At 41.4% G+C, this 25,810-nt stretch overlaps 1 protein-coding gene across 2 annotated transcripts in view; it reads right to left on the bottom strand.

Annotated features, from left to right (window-relative positions):
* The window catches only part of PAPPA2 (pappalysin 2), a 273,310-nt gene that overhangs the window by 76,928 nt on the left and 170,572 nt on the right, over positions 1–25,810 (bottom strand). For both annotated transcript variants that reach the window (XM_003130330.6, XM_021063681.1), the window contains 3 exons: positions 9,687–9,858; positions 6,100–6,277; positions 4,415–4,628 (listed from right to left, as the gene is read on the bottom strand). In XM_003130330.6, coding sequence (XP_003130378.3) covers positions 4,415–4,628; positions 6,100–6,277; positions 9,687–9,858 — 564 coding nt within the window. The remainder of the gene's footprint in view (positions 1–4,414; positions 4,629–6,099; positions 6,278–9,686; positions 9,859–25,810) is intronic.

Raw genomic sequence — 25,810 nt, 5'->3', positions numbered from 1 at the left:
GTTCATAATGTATTTGAGACAGAAAGAAGCAGGGGGATATATCTTGAGGTGTTCAGTTAGCCTGCACATCTGCAGGCAGACCCTTGTACTTTAGGGAGCAAGGTGACCTGCTATAAGTTGGGGAAGACGTATTAGGATTGGGGGAGAAGAGGTCGAAATGGCCTTTGAGAGCAGAGACAGTGCTCATCTTCAAAACAGAAGTATCTGGCACAGGATGGAAGGGTCATGCACCTTTCTTACTGCCTTCTTGGAGTGCTGATCTCTCCTTGGTTTGCCTATTTACAAAGTTCTGCCTAGTTTTCCTTTTATCATGCTCTGCGCCCACAAAGTGGCTAAGATCTCCTATCTACAGCTCACTTTATTATTATTATTATTATTTTGCTTTTTAGGGCTGCATGTGTAGCATATGGAAGTTCCCAGGCTAGGGGTCAAATCAGAACTGCAGCTGCTGACCTATGTCACAGCCATAGCAACTCGCGGTCTGAGCCACCTGTGCGACCTATACCACAGCTCCCAGCAACACCGTATCCTTAACCCACTGAGCAAGGCCAGGGATTGAACCCACATTCTCATGGATACTAGTTAGGTTTGTAACACATTGAGTCACAATAGGAATGCCTCATTATTTTGTTTTTAAACTGTTTATCCACTTATATCATTATAAAGTCTAGAAAATTAAGCAAATATGAATTAGCAGAAAAAGAAAGTTCTCTTCCCTATAAACCTACTGCCTAGAGATTACATTGCTAATATCATAATCATAGCTAGCTATTGAAAAAGAATGACAAAAATATGCCTTTAATATGGAAAACGGGATTGTGTCATTTATAACAATATTTTCTTGCTTTTATCCACTTATATTGTGAATGTTTTCCCGTGTCATTAATATTCTTCCAAACACTTTTAATGATGACAGGATATTTCATGATATGGCTATATTTAACGGGTATTTATTTTATCTTATTGAGTTTCTGTCACCCCCAATCTTCATGTACTTTCCTTTTCAATTTCCCTCTGGGAAATCCATAAGCTTTGGGTGATGTTGACTCTACCCATGACTTCAAGGTCAAAGTCCTTGACACAAGCCAAAGCAATTGCATTTCCCTGTCCTCAAAGACTAGATTCAGTGTAAGCAGTGCCTCCTTCAGATCCCAGGGAGAAAGGGCAAGGGATCCAGGGGCCAGGAAAAAACACCTGCCTGCAGTCCCTGGCTTCTTCTAAGCCCATCGCAAGGAGAAATAATGCACAGGAAAGAGGAGGCACAGAGGCTGTGTGCTCCAGGAGGCCAGAGCTGAGGTTTTATGCAACATGTGACTTTGCTCCTAACCCAGAGGCTGACTTGGAGCTAGCAAGTAAGGAAGTGGCGGCTACAGCTGTGCCTTCTCTGCCAGCCCCAAGTGGAATGAGACAAAGCTTCAACAGGTTAGCTGGAAGAGCAAAGTCAGATCCAGCACTTATCTTTTTTTCTCTTGAAATAATATTCAACAGACTTGAGAAGGAGCAGGAAGGGAATGTACTTGGCTGATATTCTGGTAGTTGTTTCCTTCTTTTAAAAAGAAATGAACAAAAAGTAATATTGAGGGCATGAATTGAACTTCATAGTTTACAGAACGCTTTCAGTACATTACCTACTTTGGGCCTCAAAACAAAACTGTTGGAGAGAAATCATTACTACCTCTGATGTTAAGGATGCAACAATTGAGACATGTGGATATTGAGTATATTGGTCAGGGTCATGCAAAGAACAAACGATGGATTTGACCAACCAGGGGGCTTTTTCCCTCCTTGGAGAGCTGCGGAAAATTAGCATGTGCCCACTCTGTCTGCGTTGATCTCCCTGCCAGGTTTTCTCAATTTCCTTTCCCCTTGCCTACATGTCCTAAAAAGAATTTTAGGGCCTCATTTGTACAACTCTGGGCTCTTTTACCCAAGCTAGAAACAAAGCTAACATAGTTCATTGAGTAAACACAAGCAGCAAAGTGACAGTGATTTACTCCTGACTTGCAAACTTCTGATTACCAATCCACTGCTGGCTATGTAAACAGGTGTAAACTAAGATTAAAACCAGTTTACACAGTGCAGTAAATAATTTAATCTCTCCTCAGCATGGTGCTTGCAAATGTAAATGTTTAAGCCCAAACCTATGCTGACGTTGTGATGCAAGCTTCCAGTTTCTCAACCAGAAAAGCCATGCCAGCGAGTGGCCCTTGTGTGCCCCTGCTGGGATGGAGAAGCTGGCAGAGTCAGAGATGGAAATCCCACAGAAAGCCCATCATCGGGGGAGGGGGGAAAGCGTCTTTTTCCCATTGTTCCTAATGCAAAGCTCAGCCATGGACTGAGGGAGCTAGGAATAATCCCTCCACCCCGAATTCCTCCAGGTCCTGAGATTTTTCTCTCTCCCTCTATTATTCATTGCACTGTTTCGTAGACACCTAGGTTGGCAGCAGGTGTATGAAAAGGAAGGTGAGAAGAGAAGGGAAAAAAGCAAGAAAGCAGCAGCCTTCAGGCTGGTTATAATGCCATTCTCACTGGAAGATGATCTGGGCACTCGCTGCCTGTCAGGGCGTGCTAATGCAAATTGGTCTAGATCCTTTGACCACCACATACAGATGTGTTTTCGCTTGTCAAAAACTGTTGACTATACCTGCTAGAGTCACTGAACCAGAATGCTGCGTCCCATGAATTTTTCATCAGTGTTATTCATGTTCTAATTAGCCTGACTTCTGCCTCAGGCTGAGATGCTGAGGAGAGGACCTCCCTCTCCCCCTCCCAAATACGTTCTTGGGCTTTCTCTGGAGTGGAAGGCTCTGGGAGAAGCCAGACTCAATCCTGAGATGTCTGGACATTGACTAGAGAAGGGCAAATTTGAACCAGAGAGTAAGCTTCCCAATTTGCTTCTGCTCCCTTAGGGAATTCTAGCTTCTCCTGTAATCACCAGTAATGCCATGGCTGGGATTTTGTCAGCTCCAAATATATATAAAGACAAACTATGGTCAGATTTTCTTGAACTAACTCCTGAATAAGAAATGAACTTGATTTTCTTCTTTACTGACATAATCTATGGTAGGGAAATAATAGTTACTGTTTACCAAGTACAAGGAGTTTCTTCTTCTGAAAGCTTTTTGCTTGTTTTATTTGCTCAGAAAAAGTTTCTCTTTCTGAAACCATTTACTGAGTGTTTAGCACAAGCCAGGCACTGCTCTGAATACATATCACCTCAACTCAGCACTCTGGTGAGGACATTATCCCCAATGTACAAAGGAGACGCAACCCAAAAAGTTAAGGAACTTGCCTGAAGTTACTCAGCTAATAAAATGGGAGACAACTGGGATTTGAACCTTCACATGACTTTCTTCAAAATCCTTCCTCTTAAATGGAAGCTTTTGTTCTTTCTGATCCACCATGCTTTCAAAAGAAAAGCCCTCTTGGTTTGTGGGTCTAGGAGTATATACACAAAGTCCAAGAAGGAGAAAGTAGAGAGACTATAATTACAACATTAATACCTAATATGTATTGAGTTTTATGTTTTAAAAATAAATTTACTGGCTGACATTTTATACATATTAATTTATATAGTTCCTACATTATTATTACTTCTACTATTATTATCATCTTCCTTTTACAGATAAGAAAGACTGAGGCAGAGAAAGAAAACTTCTCAGCATCATGTAGCTGGGAAGTACTTGCGTTGGGGACCATTCCAGGCAGTTTCTCCCACAGTCACAATCACAAGCCTTCAACTGTCCTAATGAGGATGTTCTAGCAGAGAGCTGGACTCAGGCAATGTGAATGCCACTTGGGAAACTTCTAACACTTACTTTCAAGGTAAAGTAATGATTTGGGCAGAGAGTCTCTTTAAAAGCACCTAGATGGAGTTCCCATCATGGTGCAGTGGTTAACAAATCCGACTAGGAACCATGAGGTTGCGGATTCAGTCCCTGACCTTGCTCAGTGGGTTAACGATCCGGCGTTGCCATGAGCTGTGGTGTGGGTTGCAGACACGGATCAGATCCCAAGTTGCTGTAGCTCTGGCGTAGGCCGGTGGCTACAGCTCCGATTTGACCCTTAGCCTGGGAACCTCCATATGCCGCGGGAGCGGCCCAAGAAATAGCAAAAAGACAAAAAAAAAATAAATAAATAAAATAAAAGGACCTAGATGAGACTCTAGAATCTCCTGTGGGAAAGAATATCTTTACAGAAAGCATATCTGGTCAACTGGCCTGTCATGATTGGGAATACACCTGTGAGGTGAAGAGGGAATATATAGAAAAACACAACACCACAATAAACCATGGACAGCCCAGAAGATCTTAATATTGTTTCCAAATCAGAGGTCAAGGATTTGCAAATGAGGGAATAGGAGCAAGGTAGAAAGGTTCGGAGAAATGCAAAGACCAGGTACAATCCAACTTACTTCCTGACTTGATTGTCCGCACCTCCCACCACGTAGTAGCCTGGTTTGCATTCATATCTGCAGGTGGAGCCCACATCATGGTGGCCCTGGAGACAGTGAGGCAGGAGCAAGTTGGCATTCGGGATAACAGGGGGAGCATCACACTCCAACTTGCAGTAGGCTTCAGGGAGAGACCAGAGCCCATCTTCCAAACAGGTCAGCCACGGGCTCAGTCCTAACTCCAAGAAAAAGAAGCACAGGATGCTCAGAACAGAGAGTCCAGAAATAAAATACTAGCAGAAAGAAGAGAAATCTGTCAACATACCATCAGTCACATTATTCCTTGTTGAGAAGCTTCTCTGAAACCTCAGTTCAAATATTTATCTTTTATCTTTTTATCCCCAGAGCAACTACTGTGATATCTTATACAGCATAGAGGACAGAAAGCTATTTCTTGACATGGATGAAAGAAGGGCTACCAACCAAATCATTACCTCGCTTCCTAACTACAAGAAATAAAAATAGAGCAGTGACAGTATCATGGAAAGCTTTATAATAATAATATATGACACTTTTATAGTGCTTATTATATGCCAGGCTTTGCTCTAAGCATTTTACATATATTCACTGGTGTAAACTTCAAACCGCAAACAACCCCATGAAATAGATACCATCATTATCCCCTGTTTTGCAGATGAGGAAATTGAGTTTCAGTAATTTGCTCAAACTAGAAAGGGCAGAGGCAGGGTTTGAACTCAGGCAGTTTGAATGCAAAGTTCTGTACTTAAACACCACACCATATGCCTCAGTGTCATTCATGGTTTCTCCAAGTGCCATCTGTGGGTCCCCAGAGTAGCATCACTAACCCGCCTCAGACATACTAAATAAGAATCTGTCAGTATGAGGCTCAGAAAATCACATTAGTAACAAGACTCCTCCATCAGTGTTAGGCATACCTAAGTCCAAGAGGTAAAGAGCAAGATGTGGGTTTAGATAAAGTTCTACCCCATCGTCATCTCTTCCTAGTGGTACATCCAGGTACAGCTCAGATAACTGTGCTCTCAGCTCTCAGATAGAACCAAAAGCCAAAGATGGAACTTAACTCATAGGATAGTTGTAAATACCAGATTTAAAAATGGTCATGATAGGAGTTCCTGCTGTGGCACAGTGGGTTACGAACCTGACTGCAGTGGCTTGGGTTGCTGTGGTGGCACGGGTTTGATCTCCAGCCCGACACAGTGGGTTAAGGATTTGACATTGCTGTAGCTGTGGCTTGGATTCAATCCCTAGCCCAGGAACTTCCATATGCCATGAGTGTGGCCAAACATACATAAATACATACATACATACATACACACATAAATACATAAACAAAATAAAAATGGGCATGATAAATGGTGTCTTGATTATTAATATTATTAGAAAACAGTTAGTTGGCTTGACTCCAGAGGACATCAAACCCAATAAAAACAGGAAACAGAAACAGTTTCTTTCATTAATGAGAACTTAAGCCAGGGGATCCTTCCAGGTCACTGGGACAAAGAATGATGTTGCACTTTGGGATTTTGTTCGTGTTATCAGAAGACAGTGGAATGGCAGAGCCAAATGTGAAAGGCATCAGGGTGATGAAAAGACCCACAAAGCACACTTAAAGAGAGAGAACCTGAAGACAACTGGCATACAGCTCCTGCTTGGCCAAACAATACCTTGAAGCTTGGCTGGTGGGACACAGGAGATGGAGCAGCGTTTCAGAAAGTCTGTCCCCTCTGAGCAGGAGAAGTTTGCGTAGTTCACCAAAGATGGGTCAGGGATGCCACAGTCGAGGGGCATACAGCTCACAGCCCGGTCCCAGTGCCCAGAGGAACATGTGAGCAGAATTTCCTTCTAGAAACAGAGAATTTTCTGCTATCAAAGTCACATAGAAAGACTAATCAAAATAGTTTCCAGGCTTTAGAAAAGTCCTGATGTTTACTTGCGCAAACATTCACAACAGCAAAATTATTTTTTTCTCTCTTTGTGCCTTATTGTCTGAACGTACAATCCCAAAATACCCAGGTACAATGCTGATGAAAGGTACCTCTTAGTATAAGAGAATCATTAAATGAAGACATTCCTCCAGCCAAAATCCTGGCTGTCCTCCACGTGCTTCTCCAATTCTCCCTCCATCCTGCTCTGTGCCCTGGGACACTCACTGGCCCCTACAGACTTCACGCCTCTGACCTGTGCTTGGTTTACCCCCAGGGTAACACTGGCAGGAGATTAGAAAGAAAGAGAGGCAAGGGAGGTCAGGGTGCTGATGCTTGCTCCTCCCTCCCTAGGGGTGGCTATAGGTTGGCTTCACTCTTGGCAGCACTCTCCACAAGGTTCCTGTGCTCTCTACCCATGGGTTCTGCTAACTTCTCCCTATAGTTGACTCTTCAGGCCTAGAGGTGACATCACCTCTTCACCCTGGGATTCTGTGTCAATGCTTTGTAATTTCCCTATATCCTTCTACCACCTTTATACACATAGTCCCTTTTTTGTAGTCTTTCAAATTGCCCACCTTGGAGCATGTCTTCTGCTTCCTGCTGGGACCCTTACTGAGAAGCTAAGGGATAAGGCTATTAAACATAATTACTTCCTCTGAGAATAGTGCCTGTTCTCTAAGAACAGCTGAGAATTAATGCTATGAGGCAACTAACTAAGGTTGCGGTTAAATTTGAGAGACTGTAGCTCCTTCCCTAGGCCTAATGATTTCTGTAGGGGAGCCCTAGAGTTCATCACCACAAAACAAATGAGGAGGCATTTTTTGAGCACCTAGAAGGGCCAGGTTCTTGCCTGGATAAACAAGACCTAATGATCTACCAGAAGAGCAAGTCACAGGTTGAAACAGTGGATCAGAAAACATCTAAAGAGGGGAAAAATGGAAAGAAGGATAAAGAGAGAGAGGAAGGGAGGAAAGGAAGTTAAGGAAAATGTAGGAGATACATCTTTGTTATGTTCTACTCCCTTCTACAATGATTGGACAGAACATAATACAAACAATGCAAATGATAAAATGAAAGAAAGAGAAAACATGGATCCAGAAGAAAGAAAATATAAATGTGTAAAAAAATATAGCAATATCATGTATGCATGCTTGTTTTGTGGTGGTGAGGCAGCACTTACAAGGCTGGAGGAGGAATTGCCTCTTTTGGGGAAGGAGAGAGAGTGGGGAGGGTGGGTTCACAGAGTAGGTAACTCAGGAGCCGGCCTTTGAAAGATGAGCAGGACTTCTCAGCAGCAGAGGGGAAGCAGGGAGAAGAAAGTGTTCAGGGTGAGGGCAACAGGAAGAGCAGATATTGAGAGGCCTGGATGCTCATGGCTTGTTTAGGGAAAAAGCACAGCTGTTATTCTAGCCAATGGGTTAGCAAAGGTGGAAGGGAGAGAGGGGAGATTCTGCAGCTCAGCCAGCCAATCCACAAGGAGACCACAGTGGCACTAAAGTCAAAGGAAAAATGACTGGTGAAAGCACCTGTCACCTCTGACACCCACTCCTGGCTAGCTGCTCCTCCCTGCTTCCCAGTGTTTCACTGTTGCCTGCCAGAAGAACCCAAGTCAAAGCCAGACATGTTTTTTTTCTGATTACTTTCAGTTCTTAGGTCAACAAGAAGCAAATATCCCCCACTGCCTTGTTATCATGAGTGGGGATCATATAATTTCTTTCTTGGGGCCAGCCTCAGGTGACAGGAGCAGTCAGGTGGAGAGCTGAGTTTGGTGACTCTACCATATGGTTGACAAAGGGTGAGCCCCACCTTTCTTCTCCTGACTCTGACCCTTGCACACTGAACACAGCCTGGAAGTCTGGCTCAGACCACAATGATCACTTAAAGAATGACTCTCAAACTGTGCATATTTTGCCTGTTTTTTCTCCTGGCTTCATTAAGTATTGGCCATTTTGTCTTGAATTTGCTCCTAATTTTAATGCATCGCAAACACTGACTCTTCTGGCTCCTTCTTTACCTGTCACACAAATGTACTCAGTTCCTACATTCTTCTTGTCCTTTTTCATTCCTTCCATATCTTTTCTGGTGCAAATTAATCTGGGTTAAGGACAGGTGATAAGAGCTCTGCCTTTCCGACCAGATTATCATAGCAGAGAAGTTGGTGTTTTCAAGGTATGTTAAACCTGTCCCTCTGTGTAGAACCTAAACTATCTGAAACCAAAGATTGCATCTTTAAATTCTGACTATGTCTAAACAAGAGAAATTCTTCTATAGATCCACAACCTGCTAAGCAGTCAACTGGTACAAAAACTGAAAATAACCCCAAGCTTCCAAACCATTGGTACCTGACTACCAATTGTGCTTCCACTCTGCCCTCAGCATTTCTCATCTTCCTCGTCTTCTCAAACGCCATCACCTTTTGCCTAATGCATCCTGTCTCTATCTCACATTGAGCCCTTGTTTTCTAATGGTTGCTCTCAAGTGTCAAATTCCTCTGTAGAGTATTGAAAGCTCTCTAAAGGAAAGATAGGAAACACAATTCTCAGTCGTGAATACATTATCATGCTCATAGGAATGGCAACTTCACAGAGCTAGGTGCCTATCATTGCGCTAGGAGCCTATAAATTGCTTCCGGTCAGTCGTCAAAATAAACCAATGACCTAAATACTCTAACTGTTTTTACAAGTGTGGAAACAAAATTAAGGAGGTTAGCTTCTTTCGTCGTTTGTTTTACCTAAAACAGTGGAGTTAAAACTGCATTCCAAGTCTGTCTCCCAAGCCATGCTCTTCGCTAATACATTCTATTACCTCCAGATCACATTTAAATTCTGGAAGTGGGGCCATGGTAGCTTGTAGAAATTTGGAAATTTCAGTCAAACCAGAATCATGATAAAATCCCCCCCTCAGTAACAGAGAGAAGAAAATCAGACTTTTTCCTCTAGGATTCTTGTAAGGAGGGCTGAGGGGTCAGAAGAATAAGCTGACTGCAAACTATCTTGCCTGCAAATTGTAGACATGTCTAAATTGTAGCATTCTCGAAGGCACAAGTGGGGATCACAATGCCTAACAGGAAGACAAAAGCAAGGGAGAAGAACAGAATAAGTGTCCCTATCTACTGCCCACCCGGAGAGAAATTGACACCCTAGTTAACGGAAATTGCACCTATTCCTATATACCTTGCATTTCTATAAAGCCATGCTTCTCTCTGTTCACTTTTCCTTTCCAAACATTTAAAAACACCTACATTTCCCCCATGAGCCAGGGGGAGAACATGCATACGTGGCCCTTCCCAGGAACTTGGTGCTCGTGACTGTGGGTTTCTGACTCACCTGTATGGGCCTGAGGTAATGCCCACTTCTGGTCTGAAGGGCAAATCCCCTTTGACAGGTGATAGCACACTTCATGTGACCGGGGCCACCAGAGGTACAATTCACCACATCCGCGTGATCAAGCAGCAATGGCACACAGCTGCCCTGCTCCCCACAGGGCCGATGGACACAGCTGGGGGTGACAGAAACACAAGTATCTTAGACTGACTCAGAACTGACAGGCAGCAGTAAAGACTTTGCCTCTCCCTCTGTAAAGTACCTCTAAACCAAAGGCAACAACGTTTCTCCAAAACCTACATTAAATTCATCACTTCCTTCTATGTGAAATGGAACATCACAATATAAAATGAATAAGAACAATGTCAGCTACCAAGTGATAATGAACTGGCTTTCTATGGATCTTCCAGGAAGACAAAATGACGATGGGACAGGTGGGGAGTGAGTCCCAAGAGCTCTCAGTGGCACCAGAAATGAACAGATCAGAGGGTGATCCTCGAAATATCTCACAACCAATACTTCTGGGTCCCAAACAATCAGAACAGATGCAGGACAAAGGTCAGGAGTAAATCCTGGAGGCCCTGGCATTAGCCTTTCTATTGTTTGATTATCAATTGGTTGCAGGGGGCTCTGTAGGAAGGGTGTGGTGCTTGAGATGGCAGATGCAGCAACACTTACTTACTGACTGGCATGGAAATATTTTTGATAACTGGTAATGCACCACTGAACATCAGCACTGGCTAATCGGAAACTGAGCCCATGACAGAAAGAGGAAACTCACACATATCACTTCCCTGCCACGTGCCTGACATTGTGCTAGATGCTGCCAGAATGGCACCCCAGCAGAAAACTGCTGCCAGATCTCTAGAGCTCGTCAACCAGGAACAGGAGCAATAATTAAACTCCCCAGCGTTCAGGGACACTCTGCTGGGAACGTGACAGCAGCAAGGGTGGGAGAGAACAAAAAGAGTGTTGCTCCCTTATCAAGGCTGAGTCACTGAGATGAAAATTTCAAGCATTGCCTCCATGTTGTGTGAATTTGAATTCTGGATTCGCCACTTAGTACCTGTGTGATTTGGTTGAGATATTCATTCCCCAGTGTTTCATCGCCTTCCCCATGAGATGGGGATAATGATGGTACAGATCCCATAGGGCTGTTATCACTCTTGGGTTAACTCTCTCTACTGTTCTACTGCAAATGGCTCAAGTCCTACCTTCAGTGCCATGTTTTCTATGAGCCACCCATATGTTTTGGTTTTCCCACTTCTGGGAAAGCTTTTTGAGTTTTCTAAAAAGCCTCCCTTCTTCAAAAAGCCCCTGCAGATATCTTCATTTGAACCTCCCAGGGAAATTAAAAAAAACAAAAAACTCTCTTCACACTTCTTTTACTCTGTCTTGTAGTATAGTCATGAATGCATTTCCCTGTTCTTTAATTTAATTAATTATCCATTAATTAACTTATCCATTCTTTAAACCACAAGGTGATGGGCATTTGAGTGTCTCCTAAATGCTGCTGAATCTCCCAACTAGATTAAGACCTTCTTGACAAAAAACACTGACTCTCACTCGCTTTTGGGTTCACCATACACCTCATTGTAGGAGATACAACAAATATTTGTTGGATTAAATTTGTAGATATCATACACATCAAGGTCGGTCAGTGGCTATCAAAATGGTAAATTTGTTCATTTTATAGTGACAGATGGGAATATGAAATACAAAAATATCATCAAACAATGATCCAATCATCTTGTTCTATTCATTCATTCATTCATTCATTCATAAACATTCACTGAGCAGTCAGCATTGACAAGGAACTGGTTGCTATACCAGGGATGAAACAAGTATGCCCTTATGGGAGGCATCGTCTAGTGGGGGAAAAGAACAGCACATTTTTGTGTAGCTTCATGCTCATCATGTTGTTGCCAGTGGTACAAAATATTAGTCAAAATGACTTCTGTGAGTCTTGCCATCATTAATTTGTTCTATCTGCCATTAAACTGTGTTAGCAGCGAATGATTTTATCAAGGAGCTGGGCAATAGTGTAAGAAAGTGGAAACTAAAATGCCACTGATTTTCACATACTGTCTTAAAATAACGAGAATTTGTTTCAAAAGCACTAGTCCAAAAAGTGTGGATTTGATTTGGATATGCTAAAGTTGCTGCCCCTTTTCTTTCATCCAGGGGATTTAGGTTTTATGTCAGTGACATTCTCACTTCTTTCATCTAGGCTTATTAGGTATAGGAGGGAGGGACTGGAGTTGAGTGGCATGAAGGAAACTTTTTTACTCCTTTGAGCCCTCATTATTCTCTGCGATGGTGTAGTATCCATCAGACTCACTCCACAGAGCCTGATGAAGGGAGGAATATATGAGTTGGGGGGAACATGTTGTTAATTGTCAGCATGTATTATCCAAATCCAGTGCTGCTAATTATGTATGCAATCCAGGAAGTAAACCTTTGTCTCGGAGTCTTTATTCAGTCTAGCAGGATAAAGAATCTGAAACCTGACCATCCTTCATGGGATGAGATCAGAACACCTCATTAGTGATGTCAAAGAACTTTAAGTTCCATAGATGCTACATGCCCTTGATGTGCACAAAACATAGTATTTCTTCAGCATGTTAAGCAGAGATAACTGGAAAACAGAGAGTCATTAACAGTTCTGGTTCATGTCAGCTCACTGCCAAGAAATTAATGTGAAATAGCATGTACTATTTTCCAGTGACTCCATCCAATTCATCCTTGACATCACTGAGGACAAGTATGTACAGAGGTAAGACACAAAACATATTCTGTGAATGAGCTTCCTTCCATCAAGAGGGTGTTCCATTAACTACTGTTGCTATGACTACCGGTGTGAGAAGTCCATCTAGCATTGGCAGCAAGGAAGGAAGAGTGAGACGGGGGATCATGGAAGAGGGGGAAAGTGGCATGAAATAAGACGAAGACGAAAGAAAAAAAGCGCATCAAACCCAGACCTGTTTATGAAGTGAGAAATGGTTTTAGGGCAGCTGCTGCAAATTCTTTCACTAGCTTATATTTCTATTTGCTTCCTTTTTAAGGAATTTGTTTTATGAGGATGGTGTTTGTCAGGTCGTTAGCTTCTGATGGCATCTGGTATCAATTGTAGACTCCTCTCTGTTGCACCCCAACCCAAACCCCCTTTTGTGCTTCTCTTCCACTACAAATACTGCTTCTTTGAGTGAAGTTGCTGTGTTCTCTTTTCCCATGCTCCTGGTACATTCTTCTTTCTGCCTACCGCTACATTAAGCCCCAGTATCATAATGATAATGCTGACAGTAAAAATAGTCTTAAAAGTTTTCAAAAGCTTTCTTCTTATGGTCTTTGGGGAAATGTTAATGAAAGTGGCAGTGGTGAAGCCTTACAATGCCCCAGAGAGATGGGAGGTTAGCTATTTATCTTGGTTTGACATACACAGAAACTAAAGCTGTTTGGAGACCAGCTAGAGGCCACGTAGCGAGTCAGAAGAAAATCCTTGGGCTGGATCTTGGAGTCGTCGCTCCTGGGGCCAGCCTAGACCACCAGACCATCTCCTTGGAGATGAGGCCACTCTCCTGTTGCTTTATTCTCAATTCAAGAGCTGGCATCATTTGCCAGGATGAGCCAAGAACCTCCTCAGTAGGGTAGTCAGGGAGGAAAAGACAGAATATGAAAACAGTGGGTCTTGAGCTTTGAGCTGTTTTCTTTTAAAATGATAGTGAATCAAATTGGCAATGTTTGTCCAGCTGCCACTGTCTGTGAGATGCCCTGTTAAGTGTGCTTCTTCCCTGGGTAACCCCTCTTCCCCATCCCACCTACTTTTGCCAGATCTTCTCCCACACCCTATTGCAATGTGTTCTCAGGTAAGGATATGATGAGCCCAGGCAGGTGTGATTTACAGGTATGTCCATTTTAACGGAAGACAAAGTTTGAAGACAAAGGAATGAGTTTTTCATGATGGAACTTTAAGTCAGTAGGGCCTTAGAAGTCACACTTTGTAGATGGCCACCACACCCATCATTCTAGCTTTAGCATTTGTCTTTCTATTTCCCCAATAAGCCTCTACTCTCTTCTGGTCCTCACTCATTATGTTTGAGGGTTTAAAAAAATGCTTTCAATGGAGAAATTCCTTTTCAAAATGTATGTTATCCCTGGGCTATCCTCTCGCATGTAACCTGCTCCTGGGTACCTAGGCACACACGTAGCATTGTCCTACTAAAATGTGTGTTTGGGCCTCTCTGAATGATGCCTGGACTTGGGAAACCTCTGTTGGCAGAGTTCCGTAAAAGAATGGCCCTCATGTGCCATGAGGTAGACTTTCTCAACCACAGTTGTATATTTGACACACATAGGCAGATTTTTAAAAATATAGATATCCAGGCTCTGCCCCCCTGGAGATTTTGACTCCGAAGGCTTGTAGTAGGGTCCTCACAGCTGTGATATTAGTTTAAGTTTCAAAGTTTTTGATGCTCACCAGGAGTGAAACCCAGAACCATAAAGATCTGGGGATGCGTAACCTGAAAGCTATGTCAACAAATTCCATAGGCCAAGACTGTAGAATAACAAAGCTGATTCCAGAAGGAGAAACTGGTCCCACTGCTTGAGTATTACGCTTTAATGTTTTCAGCACAAATTATCACATTGGAGCCATAAGACAGATCAAAAGTATAAAACATTTCCCCCATCCTAAAGAAGCTTTCAATACAGCTGAAGAGAGAAAATAATTAAATCATGTGTTACTGATTATAAATCCATGGCTAGTCCAGAAAAAGATTTATCATTGGATATGATTTGACCTCAATGAATTAATAGGATTTGGAAAGGCAAAAGAAATATGCCAGAAAGTTACATCCAATGCTTTCCAGACAGAATACAGACCAAGGCAGCACTCTAAAACCTAGACAAAAATCACCATTTCCTCTCTCAACACTGAAAAATGAAGAAAATTCAGTCCATATGGATCTCTTAAAGTCTGACTAACCAACTTAAAAAACCTATGTGGAAAAGAGTCAACACCGATATCTGACGATGGATTTAGAGGCAAGTCCCCCAATTCTTCCCCTGCCTTTCAGTGGTAGGTGAAGAACAGGGTAAGGCTGACACCAGAAAGCAGACATCATTCTCATCAGAGGGAACAGTCAAACCAGCCATGAACTGTCCTCCAGGACATGCTAAATCAGGTATACTTGAAAATTTTCCATTGCTTAAGGCCACTAGAGGGAAGTTGGCCTCCATTCCAGCCAAGGCCCAGACTGGAGAAGCTGGGTAGCTCCTGAGGAATGGGTAAAGTGCTAGCTGTTCTATCCACAGCTTCCTCACAGCTTTGATCTGGGCCACCTCAGGCAGCTACAACATTATTCTAGAGTCAATCAGAATCAAGAGTGAAACCTTCTTTCTCCCATGTGAGGGCCGATGGAATATTATGCACTAAAGACACCATTGCTTGAATGTGACTGCTGGAGGCTGAGGAGGACCTTTAAACATGGTCTTGGAGGAACCACAGCTTGTTAAAATGAGACTGGACTTTAGAGACAATTTAACCCTAATTTAACCCTAATTCCTCATTCTAGAGATGAGGAAACTGAGCCCAAAGAAATGATGGGATATCCCAGAACTTCCTACCACATTAAAACTACAATATAATAACATATTTATAGAGAAACATTTAAGATTTGACTCAAACTCAAAATCAGGATGATATCAGTTTGTGAACTTTTCTAAAGTCAATGTCCCACCCTCCCTCAGGCATCCAACTCTAGGTTAGTTTAGGAGAAACTTTCTGGCATCCATACCACACTTTTTGAGAAATAACACGATATGATGGAGAAAGTAGTAGATCAAGGCCAATGTGACTTGGGTTCAGGTCTTAGTTTGTCCCTGCTTACCTCTAGGACATTGTCTAGGTCTCTTAACCACTCTGGCCTTTTGTCTGCACATTTGTAAAATGATGGAGTTGAACTAAGTTCTCTCCAAGATCCTGTCCAGCTTTAATATGGTATTTAATCTCCAAGATGAGGTGATGGTGGTATTAGGGTGGGAATACAGAAAACCCACGAATGGGCAGGATGTGGTAGGGAACCCAAGAATGAGTTTCTCACAGACCTTGCCTAGTATAAGTTTTTGCTTAATGTCTCAACCTTTAAGTTGTTTAAAGAAAATACTGCAATTCATTTATCAAGAAGTACCACTATTGACCAAACAGCAGTCCTAGTGGTTTCTGTAGAAACAGCTCTTTTAAGGTTAAGTAGTACAAGAGGATTGGATTTCTCTTCATCCCCCACTGTGTTTTATTGATTCTTATTGAAATAAGAGGGTACAGGCTAAGAAGGAATGTATGCTCTGGATTTGGCAGTAGAGGGAAGCAGTATGTACAGAATGTAGAGTGGATTGGAAGAGAATCCTCCTTCGTCTTCCCACAACCAATAGCAAAACCAAATAATAATAACAATAATATCCATCCTTAGAGAGCTTTGCTGCTTCTCCAAACAAATGTGAAAAAATATGGCCTCCACTCTGGCTCCTCATTTTGCCTCCTCCTGGATCCACCTTTGCTTTGGAGGAACCAGATTAAATATTAAGTACATTTCCATCAGCTTTCTTGGGCAGAACAAAGATGGTACATTGAGGGGCTTTACTGAAGGATCATATGACTGAGAAGGAAAAATTATTCAATTTCTCCTCTAAAGAGTCTCATCTGATAGAAACAGAGCAATCTCAGTAATAATTCTGATTCTTCCATCCCATGACAAAGAAATGAATTACTACACTAAGCAGACTTCTTCCTTCCCATATCCTAGGAAAGTGGGGATTTTCTCTGTCCCTCTATTGAAGTCTCTGTCCCAAAGTTGGCCCCTCAAAACATCGCTGTCAAGAGATGCCCATTTCTTCCTAGAACGTGACCTATTCATAAGTTCAGGACTGGACTCTGGTGGCTCCAGTACTTGTAATTTGCTTCGCTCATTTCTATTTCTGGGCACAGTTTTGACCACACTTGACTGTAACACTAGACGTCCCATCCAAATGCCCCCTCTCCTTCTAAAGAAAAACAGATTTACATCACACAGCCAAAAGCACTCCCTTTCAAAAGTCCTGTCTCACCAAGTTTCAGAACCCATGATTTTAATGTAGATTATAAAATACGTGGAATACCAGAGAAAGAGTCAAAACAATTTCTGGCTAATCAGTGGAAAATGTGTGCCCCAGCACAACACCAGGGAAACATAACTGCTCATCAGAAACAGTAACAACAATAAAAAGAATAAATATTATATAAGCATATAATATATAACATATAAACTATAAAATTTTTTCCATTTTGCAAAGGCAGTAACTATCCCCATCTTTTTAGTGAGGAAGAATCACTGGATTCCCCAAATGACTGCACTGCTGACTCCCTTCTACCCCTCTATTCATCCCTGGGCACCAATTAAACTATTCATTCCGGAGAGACACTTCTCCAGGCATATTCACAGGCTAAGCCTGGGGAAAGGTGAAACATGGAGTTACATGAGGGAACAACACAGTCTGTGAAAAAAGTTTAAAAGGCATGAGCTTCCATCTGTGCCATTTCTAGAACAGTACCTACAAGGCAGGAAGAAAGGGTAGCATGGTATCTCCACGGCTATACACAAACTTATGTGTACACTGAACTCCTGAGGATTTGCAAGCCAACACCCTGAATGAGTCCCAAGTTCACACATAGAAGTAGAACATAAAAGACATGTCAGGCCCTTTTGGGACTCTCACTCCCCCTTGGCTTTTTTTCCTATAAAGTTCTGGTCTCCCCATCAGAAGCTTCACATTGTTCCCATCATCTTGCAATTCCAGGATTTATCAGTCCTTGGTTTACTTCCGATCTGGAATATTACTCCCTTCTGTCCTTTTGCTCTTCCTAGCACTCCCAAGCCTGGCAACATCAACAGCTCATTTGCTTATGGAGAAATGAAGGCTCAGAGAAGGGAAGGGACTACCCTAAAATCATGTGGTGAGACTGGTGATACAGCCAAATGCAAGAGGCAGGGGTCTGGATGATGGGCTTGCTGTGATTCTAATCACCAGTCTTTCTCTGCCTCCATGATAACAACGACACAAAACCAGATGTGGCCTCAGAGTCATTCTGACCAGAACTTATGGTCAAATCCACCAACAGTGTCTGTCTACTCGGCAGGCTGGCAAAATGACAGAACCTTGGAAATATTGGTTTGTTTTTATTGTCTGTGCTTTCTCCAACAGCTGCCATTAATATAGACCATAAACACAGGGCCAGCCCTGAGCAAAACTGAGAAGCAGGTGATACTTTAAACTCATTTCTCTTTTTGCCACCACCTGTTCTGATTTTCATACTCCCCAAAACTTCTAGACACCTATAGGAGGTTGCATTTCAGCAAGTTCCTGGTCTACTTTTGAACTGGCAAGGCTTATAAGAGAATATTTCTGGTGTAAACAGTTGATAGTAACCTAAAACATTTATCCTTTTATTAAAGAGTCATTGACTATTTTAAAGAGACCACTGGAGATTATTAAGATGTGACCAAATAATTCCTAATTGTGGGATTTCAGACACTGCAATAAGGCATTAGGAGTTACTGCTTTCAAGTCAGTGTTTTGAAACAAGCCTTAGCATAGACTCCAACCCAAGTCTTCCTAAACTGTCTATGCCTGTTCCTAGCACTGAAAGCTATAACCTGCAAGCTGTCACCCAATTGGTTCCAAGAATGTACCCCACTAGGAACCATCCCAGACAAGGTAATATTTTAATACAGGCCATTTCCAGAATAGTCTATCCATGTTCCCATAAACCCCTAAACAAGACCATGACCATGACCTTTCCATTTTCCCTCTATAACCCCTTGAGAATAAATAGTTGAAAAGACTAATAGCTCCCTGTGCTTCCCAGAGCAGATCTGTCATTCACCAGGCTATCTGTCACCAGCCAGGAGAACCAGAATCCTCACCAGCAGATTCTTCTCCTTCCCTCTTATTTTATGGACAAGTCATTCTGGGAAAAGGAAGTTGAGCAAGAAACTCAGGGAACAATTCAACAGCTATAATTCTTCTCTTCTTGCTTAAGAAACAAAAACAGATTCAATGTTAATTTGCCACACTGCTCTGGGGAAGAAGATAATCAAATGAGTAGAAATGCAATACATATTTCATTTCTATAGTGCTTTTCCCAGCAGCCCAAGAGAACACTTCCCATCACCCTGGAACACGAAAAGGAAACCCTCTGCTAAACATAAACAATGGGGAGCCAACGGATAAATAGATGCTTTAACATGTAGCCCCTAGCAAAAAAAAAAAAAAAAAAAAAAAAAGGAAGAAGCCCTTCACTTTATGAGGCTGAGGAAAGGGAGGTGGTTGGAATGTTTTACATAGGACTGAACAGGGAAAGGAGAGGACAGGCAGGGCACAGGGACCCAATCCAGGCAGAGAAGGAAGGAGAAGGGTTATAAATCTGAGCTCCAAATAACTGAAGCACAATAGGAATTGGTAAAGCAGAAGCAATGAGGGTTCCAGGGAATAACAAAGCATGAAGCAGAAGGATGGATATAGAGACAGAATGATACTATTACCAAGACCAGGCTCACAAACTGATTAGAGCAAGGATGGAATGCCAAGGGGCTGAGCCGTGCCCTGGCTGCACGCCCCTGGACCCAGGCTCAGAGGCCTTATAATCTAGCCTCAGCTCTACTTGCAATCTATAGTATAACCAAGAAGAAACATTTCCACACCTGGGTCCCAACGTCTTCCAAATGGAAAATACAGCCATTTTCTCCCAGAAATTTTCCGGGATTATTAAATTCAGAGAAGTGAATTCTGAGGACAAGGTGTGTTCCTTTCTACCACATCCCTCCACCACCAACCAACATCCCGTGTGCACACTGACTCCTCCATGGACCATAGAAGGTGACCCAGAAATCTCTCTACTTGACTTACTAATAACTGCTCTGTCTTCTCAGTCAGAAGATTCACCTTTTCAAGCTTAGCTTTCTAAGGCTAAAGACATCTTTTGTGTCACAGCACAGGGATGTCACTGAAAGGAGGATCTCAAGAGGTGAGGCTGCTCGGCGGAGTCAGCTTGTGATAGTATTAACCTTGTGTGCTACCAACTTTCATAAAAAGCAAACAGAAAATTATGGGTTATTTGGCGGTAGCTGGTTGTTGTTTTTTTCCTCCCTGGATTACACATTTTTTTTTTTTCAGTTCTTGCTTTAAGAAACAGAACCTGAAGAACAGAGGCTCCATAGAGACAATGAAGGCGACTAAACTATTATACACATACATAAATTTTCCAGTCTCTGTGCAACCCAAGGTACTCCAAACCAAACTAGCCATGCTTTAATCTTTGATTACTTTTTTTCCCTTTTTTTTAAATTTTATTTCCCCACTGTACAGCAAACTTCTCCAACTATTTGTTTGTTTGTTTGTTTGTTTTTTTCCCACTGTACAGCAAGGGGGTCAGGTTATCCTTACATGTATATATTACAATTACAGTTTTTCCCCTACCCTTTCTTCTGTTGCAACATGAGTATCTAGACAAAGTTCTCAATGCTATTCATCAGGATCTCCTTGTAAATCTATTCTAAGTTGTGTCTGATAACCCCAAGCTCCCCATCCCTCCCACTTATTTTTAAAATCACTTGATTCTTTTATTTTTTTTTCATTTTTTCAAAAAAGTTTTGTGGAAGTATGGTTGATTTACAATGTTGTGATAATTTCTGCTGTACCACCAAGTGATTCAGTTATACATATACACACATCCGTTCCTTTTCAGATTCTTTCTTGACACAAGCATGGCAGTATGTTAATTATGTGTACGTGCATTTTTACGTTAAGTATTCAAGAGCTGGTGGCTGAATTCCAACTGATGTCCATAGTATTAGCCTAATACTAAATGTTTTTAATGCAAAAAAAATTCTACCTAAGAATTGCCTTGAATGCAGAATCCTACAAGAGCACAATCCTTCATTACTTTTTCTTAATTCAGACTCTATGTGTTCATGCTTATTTTGCTTTAAGTAAATAGGAAAATGCAGATTTAAACAGAAAAGAAAAAAGGAAAGAAAGCGAAGAGGAGAAAATCTGGGCATGATGCTACGCTTTATAAAAATATTTATTTTTTACTTAAAAATAATACCCTTTTGAACGGCACAATCATTTTAAAAGTTTAATCATTTTAAAATTTACTTATATAATTCAATGCACATTAACTTCTTCCAAAACATTGCCTTGTGTAAACTGAAATATACACACACCCACACACACACATTTACACTTATATAACCATAGTTTACTAGACCACACTTGCTAAAACAATTAACTCTCAATTGTCCATTATAAAAAGAGTCAGAACCCATATCATTTAAACAGCAACCACAATCTTTAAAATATTACATACTGTTATATTTTTCTAGGTAATCAAACTGATATTACTGATTAAATTTTACTTCAATGGAGTTCCCATCATGGCTCAGTGGTTAACGAATCTGACTAGGAACCATGAGGTTGTGGGTTCGATCCCTGGCCTCGCTCAGTGGGTAAAGGATTCAGTGTTGCCGTGAGCTGTGGTGTAGGTTACAGATGTGGCTCGGATCTGGCTTTGCTGTGGCTCTGGCGTAGGCCAGTGGCTACAGCTCCGATTCAACCCCTAGCCTAGGAATCTCCATATGCCGTGGGAGTGGTCCAAGAAATGGAAAAAAAAAAAAATTACTACAATGAATACTATAACAATTTTCAGTTGAGCCATGGAGAAGGTGACTCTGAAGGTAGCTCAGGTTTAGGAATAAGAGAAAATGAATTTGGGAATAAAATATGGATATGGATCATTCATAAAACAAATGTGGCATAATCTAGATAATGGAGAGTTGAGAGGTTATTCCCTGGTAGAAGGCAGTTTAGATAATCTGCCTACCAAGAAATGGAGAATTTCTGTAAGAAGACCTTGCTCTTGGAATCAATGTTTTTCTCTCATGCTTTTTTCCTGCATGCAAACTCCTCATATGTCACTTGTAACCCAAGCTGTCTAGTAAGTTGAAATTACATAAATACAGTGTGGGGCTCTCTCAGGACATGAGACACATGCAGTGAGGTCCTTATAACTCCACGGTCTATGCACACAGTCAGCTAGTTGAGGTTAATGCATTGTGGTGGACATGATTCCAGCTTCTTAGAATCTACAACATTGTGTAATTCCCTCAAATTGAGCGCAGGTGGGACCAGTGACTTCTAACCAACCAAATATGGCAAAGATGACAATGTCACTTCTGACTATCTTAACGAAGATTAAAAGATACTCTTGCTGAAAGACTCTCTCTTTGCTGGTTTTGCAAAAACAAGCTGCCAAGTGTGAGCTGCCCAATAGAGAGGGCTATAGGGCAAGGAACTGAGGACAGCATCTATGCAACATTCAGCAGGAAAGTGAGGCCCTCAGTCTGGCAGCCTTTTGCAACCAAATACCAAAATTCATGTGAACGTGAAAATGGACTTTCCCCACTTGAGCCTTCAAATGACCAGACCCAGCTGACACCTCTTTATAGCCTTAAAGAAGAATCATTTAAGCCTGGCCTAGAGTCTTGAATCTTAGAAAATGTGAGGCTGTAAATATGTGTTGGTTTAAGCTGCTAAGTATGCAGTAGTATTACTGTATGGTAATAGAAAACTACTATGCATATAAACCAGGTTTAAATCATAGTTCTCCTTTCTGGCTTACCTGCACATCAGATCTCCAAGAGAGTGGTTATTTTTTTCATTGATTTTTCTTTCCTCTCAAGAGTAAGATTCTTTTTGTCTGGGTTAGGACCCCACAAGAGCTAATTTCTCTTTTTCTAATGACCTCAAATTCCCTGGATTCTGTCCATAAAATTGCCCAATCTAGATAATTCATTTCCTGAACTTGTTCCAAAGTATCTTTACAATTCCACCATTTATCACTTACTCTATTAAATATCACCAGCTTACCTGCATTACTTGAAGCCCACATTTACTTTCCTTGGCTTCACAGTTTCCTCAAAATAAACATGCTATTTGCATAAACATTATCTAAAATATAGGTGCACTTTAATTATTCTAGGGCCAGTTAAACTCTTGTTACCTTACTCCAAATACAGTGTGAGGGAGTGTGGCAGGATTTCTTAGATAGTAATAGGCATGAAAATATTTCTCAAGCAATGTTTCATTCATTTAACGGAACCCTTTTTTTACTAAAAACAAATTACTTAGATTCTAGTCTTAGTTTTGCTAATTTAAAATGAGGTGAATTTGTACACACTATTAGTTTCCTAAACTGAAACATGATTCCTGGCATATTATAAGCACAGAATAGTTTTTGAATAATGAATAGTCTATCTCTTTCTGTATACACACACATACCACATAGAATAATTAATTTTACAAATCAGTCTATGTTATATTTTTCAGAAGGCTTTTTTTCTATGTGAAGTAAAATATAGCAATGGATATACAATGTGTACACATACTCCCCACATCCCCCTTAACATATTCACTGTTTTAGACCTAAACTATTATGTAACTCAACTCCTGATTACCCATAATGATAAAAAAAGGGATCAAAGCATGACTATATATAGTGAGTGAGAAAGAGTGATAGTGAGAATAAGAGAGAGAGAAGAAATAACCCAGGTTTCCACACGGACATTCATTTTAAAAGATTAATATCTTATTCAGTTTTATATTAGAATACTTGGCTTTGATAAGCTATAGTTTAAGGTAAACCTCAGAACCCACTACAATTTTATATTTATGAGTATCTATTGCTGTTTTCCATCTCAATCAGAATGTGTATTTATACTGAATAAAATGAAGAGGGATTTATACTTTAAGTTTGCCTTGGACTTAAAATAAGTTCAAAGCATTAAAAAGAGAAAATATGCATTTCTAGCTAGGTCAATCCACTTAGAAGCTGTATTAAAAACTGGTCTTAGTATTAAAGCCAGGAACATAAAGAAAATCTTAATTGGAAACATAAATGGCAGATAGAAAAGTGGTTTCTTCTTGTTATTTGACATTTTCTGCCAATTATCAACTATTTCTTCTCAGTCCCAAATCCCCACCTTTCACTGCCCTACTTTGTGATACCAGAGATGGACCATGCAAAATATTGCTCTTTTGCCAGTTATAGTATGATGTCATGTTTTCTCAATAGACATAACTGCAGAGACATTGTAGGAGGAAGGGGTGTCTCTTCTGGATTCACATGTGCTCTTCTCTCCTTGCTTCTGCAGCACTGGAATGTCCAACACAGCTTCAGTCCAGTGGTGTTCACCCCCCGAGTGAGTTTCAGTGACACCCTACAGGTCCCAGTCATTCTACTAGCACCCTAGCTGGCTTCCCAGTAAGCTTCGAAAGGACCTGAGTGAATGGCTCCCCTGAAAGTTTCATTGCTACCTCAGTGGGTGCCTTATCAAGTTTCATCAGTGTCCAGCAGGCGACCTCCCAGAAAGCTTCAGCAGCACCCCAAAGGCAGTTTTACAGAAAGTCCCAAAAGCACCTCAACAGAGAGCTTCCTACTGAGCTTGAATCAGCATCCCAGTGAGGGGTTTCCTGATTGCCAGTCTCAGCCTGTGAAACCTCAGCAAACTTCTCTGTCAGCCTGTGTACCACTGTGGCACCCTCTCCAATGAGATCGAGATCACAGCCTTTGGCTGGGGAGCCTCTTCCAAATTTCTTCCTTGGGACACTCTTCCCTCATCCCTAAAACTAACAGTTGCTCCCTTTTCCCACCATTCTCCTGTTAGGGTTCTCTTTATCCTTAGTAGTTAATACTCTGTTACTAGTTACTTATATTTATCTTTCCCTATTCTAGTTACTGTGTCCTGACTGAACCCTGACTGTCATTGGGGTGCTGCTGAAACTTTCTGGGAGGTTGCCTGCTGGGCACTGACTGACACAGAATGGAACTAGAAAGGGTAGCAGGAGAGAATCACAAAGACAGAATGTGGGGATCAGTTTGGTTGCACCTTTGGGCTTGAGTACAATGCTGAGCAACTTGTCAACAGGATGCTAACAATCAAGGACCTGCAGTGGGATCACAACTAACAAGCTATCACCTTTGGCTACTGCAGTGAAGAGCCAACTGAAAACAAGGTCGGAGGAACTTAATAAAATCCTGTTATAATAATACAAATTAGGATGAGGAGGGTGGATTTAGAGATGAGAAGCAACAAGTTGATAGATAACTGTCACACCTTGTAAAAGGATAAAGATGGGAAACGGTGTGGAAACTGCCTTAGGCTGTGCTCCCACCTGGTGCTGGAATGTGCTACAAACTCCACATGTCTCATTCTCAGGTAATTTCACAGGATTACTCCGAGGTTATTTTTCCCTGCTTCCCACTTAAACATCAACAGTACAGAAAAATATGAAAGCCCTTATCAACACCAAAAACAAAGATGGATAGCTGGACTCTGTGAGGTTTCTCTCCTGATTTCAAAATATGTTGGAGTTGAATTGAGAAACATCACTGGGAAGCCAAAGCATGCTTTTTTTTTCAGTTTGTTTTCTGAAAATAAAGTAAATAAAGAATAGAGCCATATTTTGAAAGAGAGGGAAACGGTTCGTTCTTTCTTCATTCCCTGGCCCCTATAAAGACCAGAAACTGGGCACCACTTTGCAGAGATCACAGATCTGTTCTCTGTCCATCAGTCCTCATCAGTACCCTTTCTTTACTCCTTTCAAGATTTCTGCGTGGGAAATACAAGGGTTTCTCCTGGGGTAGGAGTGAGGAGGGATGATGGAGAACAGCAAAGTCCATTGAGTCCTGGGAGATAAATGTCCCAAAGGTAAAAAATGCTACAGAGTCCTAAAAAATACTAGGGGCTTAAGGACCATGAGATAACTTTTTAGAATAAAAGTCTGGAGTAGTTTTATGAAGTGATATCCTACTGTCTTTATAAACAGTGCAGTGAAGCAATGTGCCCTGGGCTTGTTGGCAGTGAAGATAGAGAAAGGTTAAAAATAAAAGAAAGGCAAATATTTATCAAACAAATACAAACAAAGGGAAAGGAAGGATGGGAATTTTAATTCCAGACAAAGCATAATACAAAGCCAAACGCATTTAAAGGGGCAAAAGGGTTGGCAAGAGGTATGCTCTTAATAAAGATAAAATA

The sequence above is a fragment of the Sus scrofa genome, chromosome 9 (assembly GCF_000003025.6).
Source record: "Sus scrofa isolate TJ Tabasco breed Duroc chromosome 9, Sscrofa11.1, whole genome shotgun sequence".
NCBI classification, from domain to species: domain Eukaryota; kingdom Metazoa; phylum Chordata; class Mammalia; order Artiodactyla; family Suidae; genus Sus; species Sus scrofa.
The sequence above is the reverse complement of the archived record's forward strand: the minus strand, read 5'-3'. Positions and strand labels throughout refer to the sequence as shown.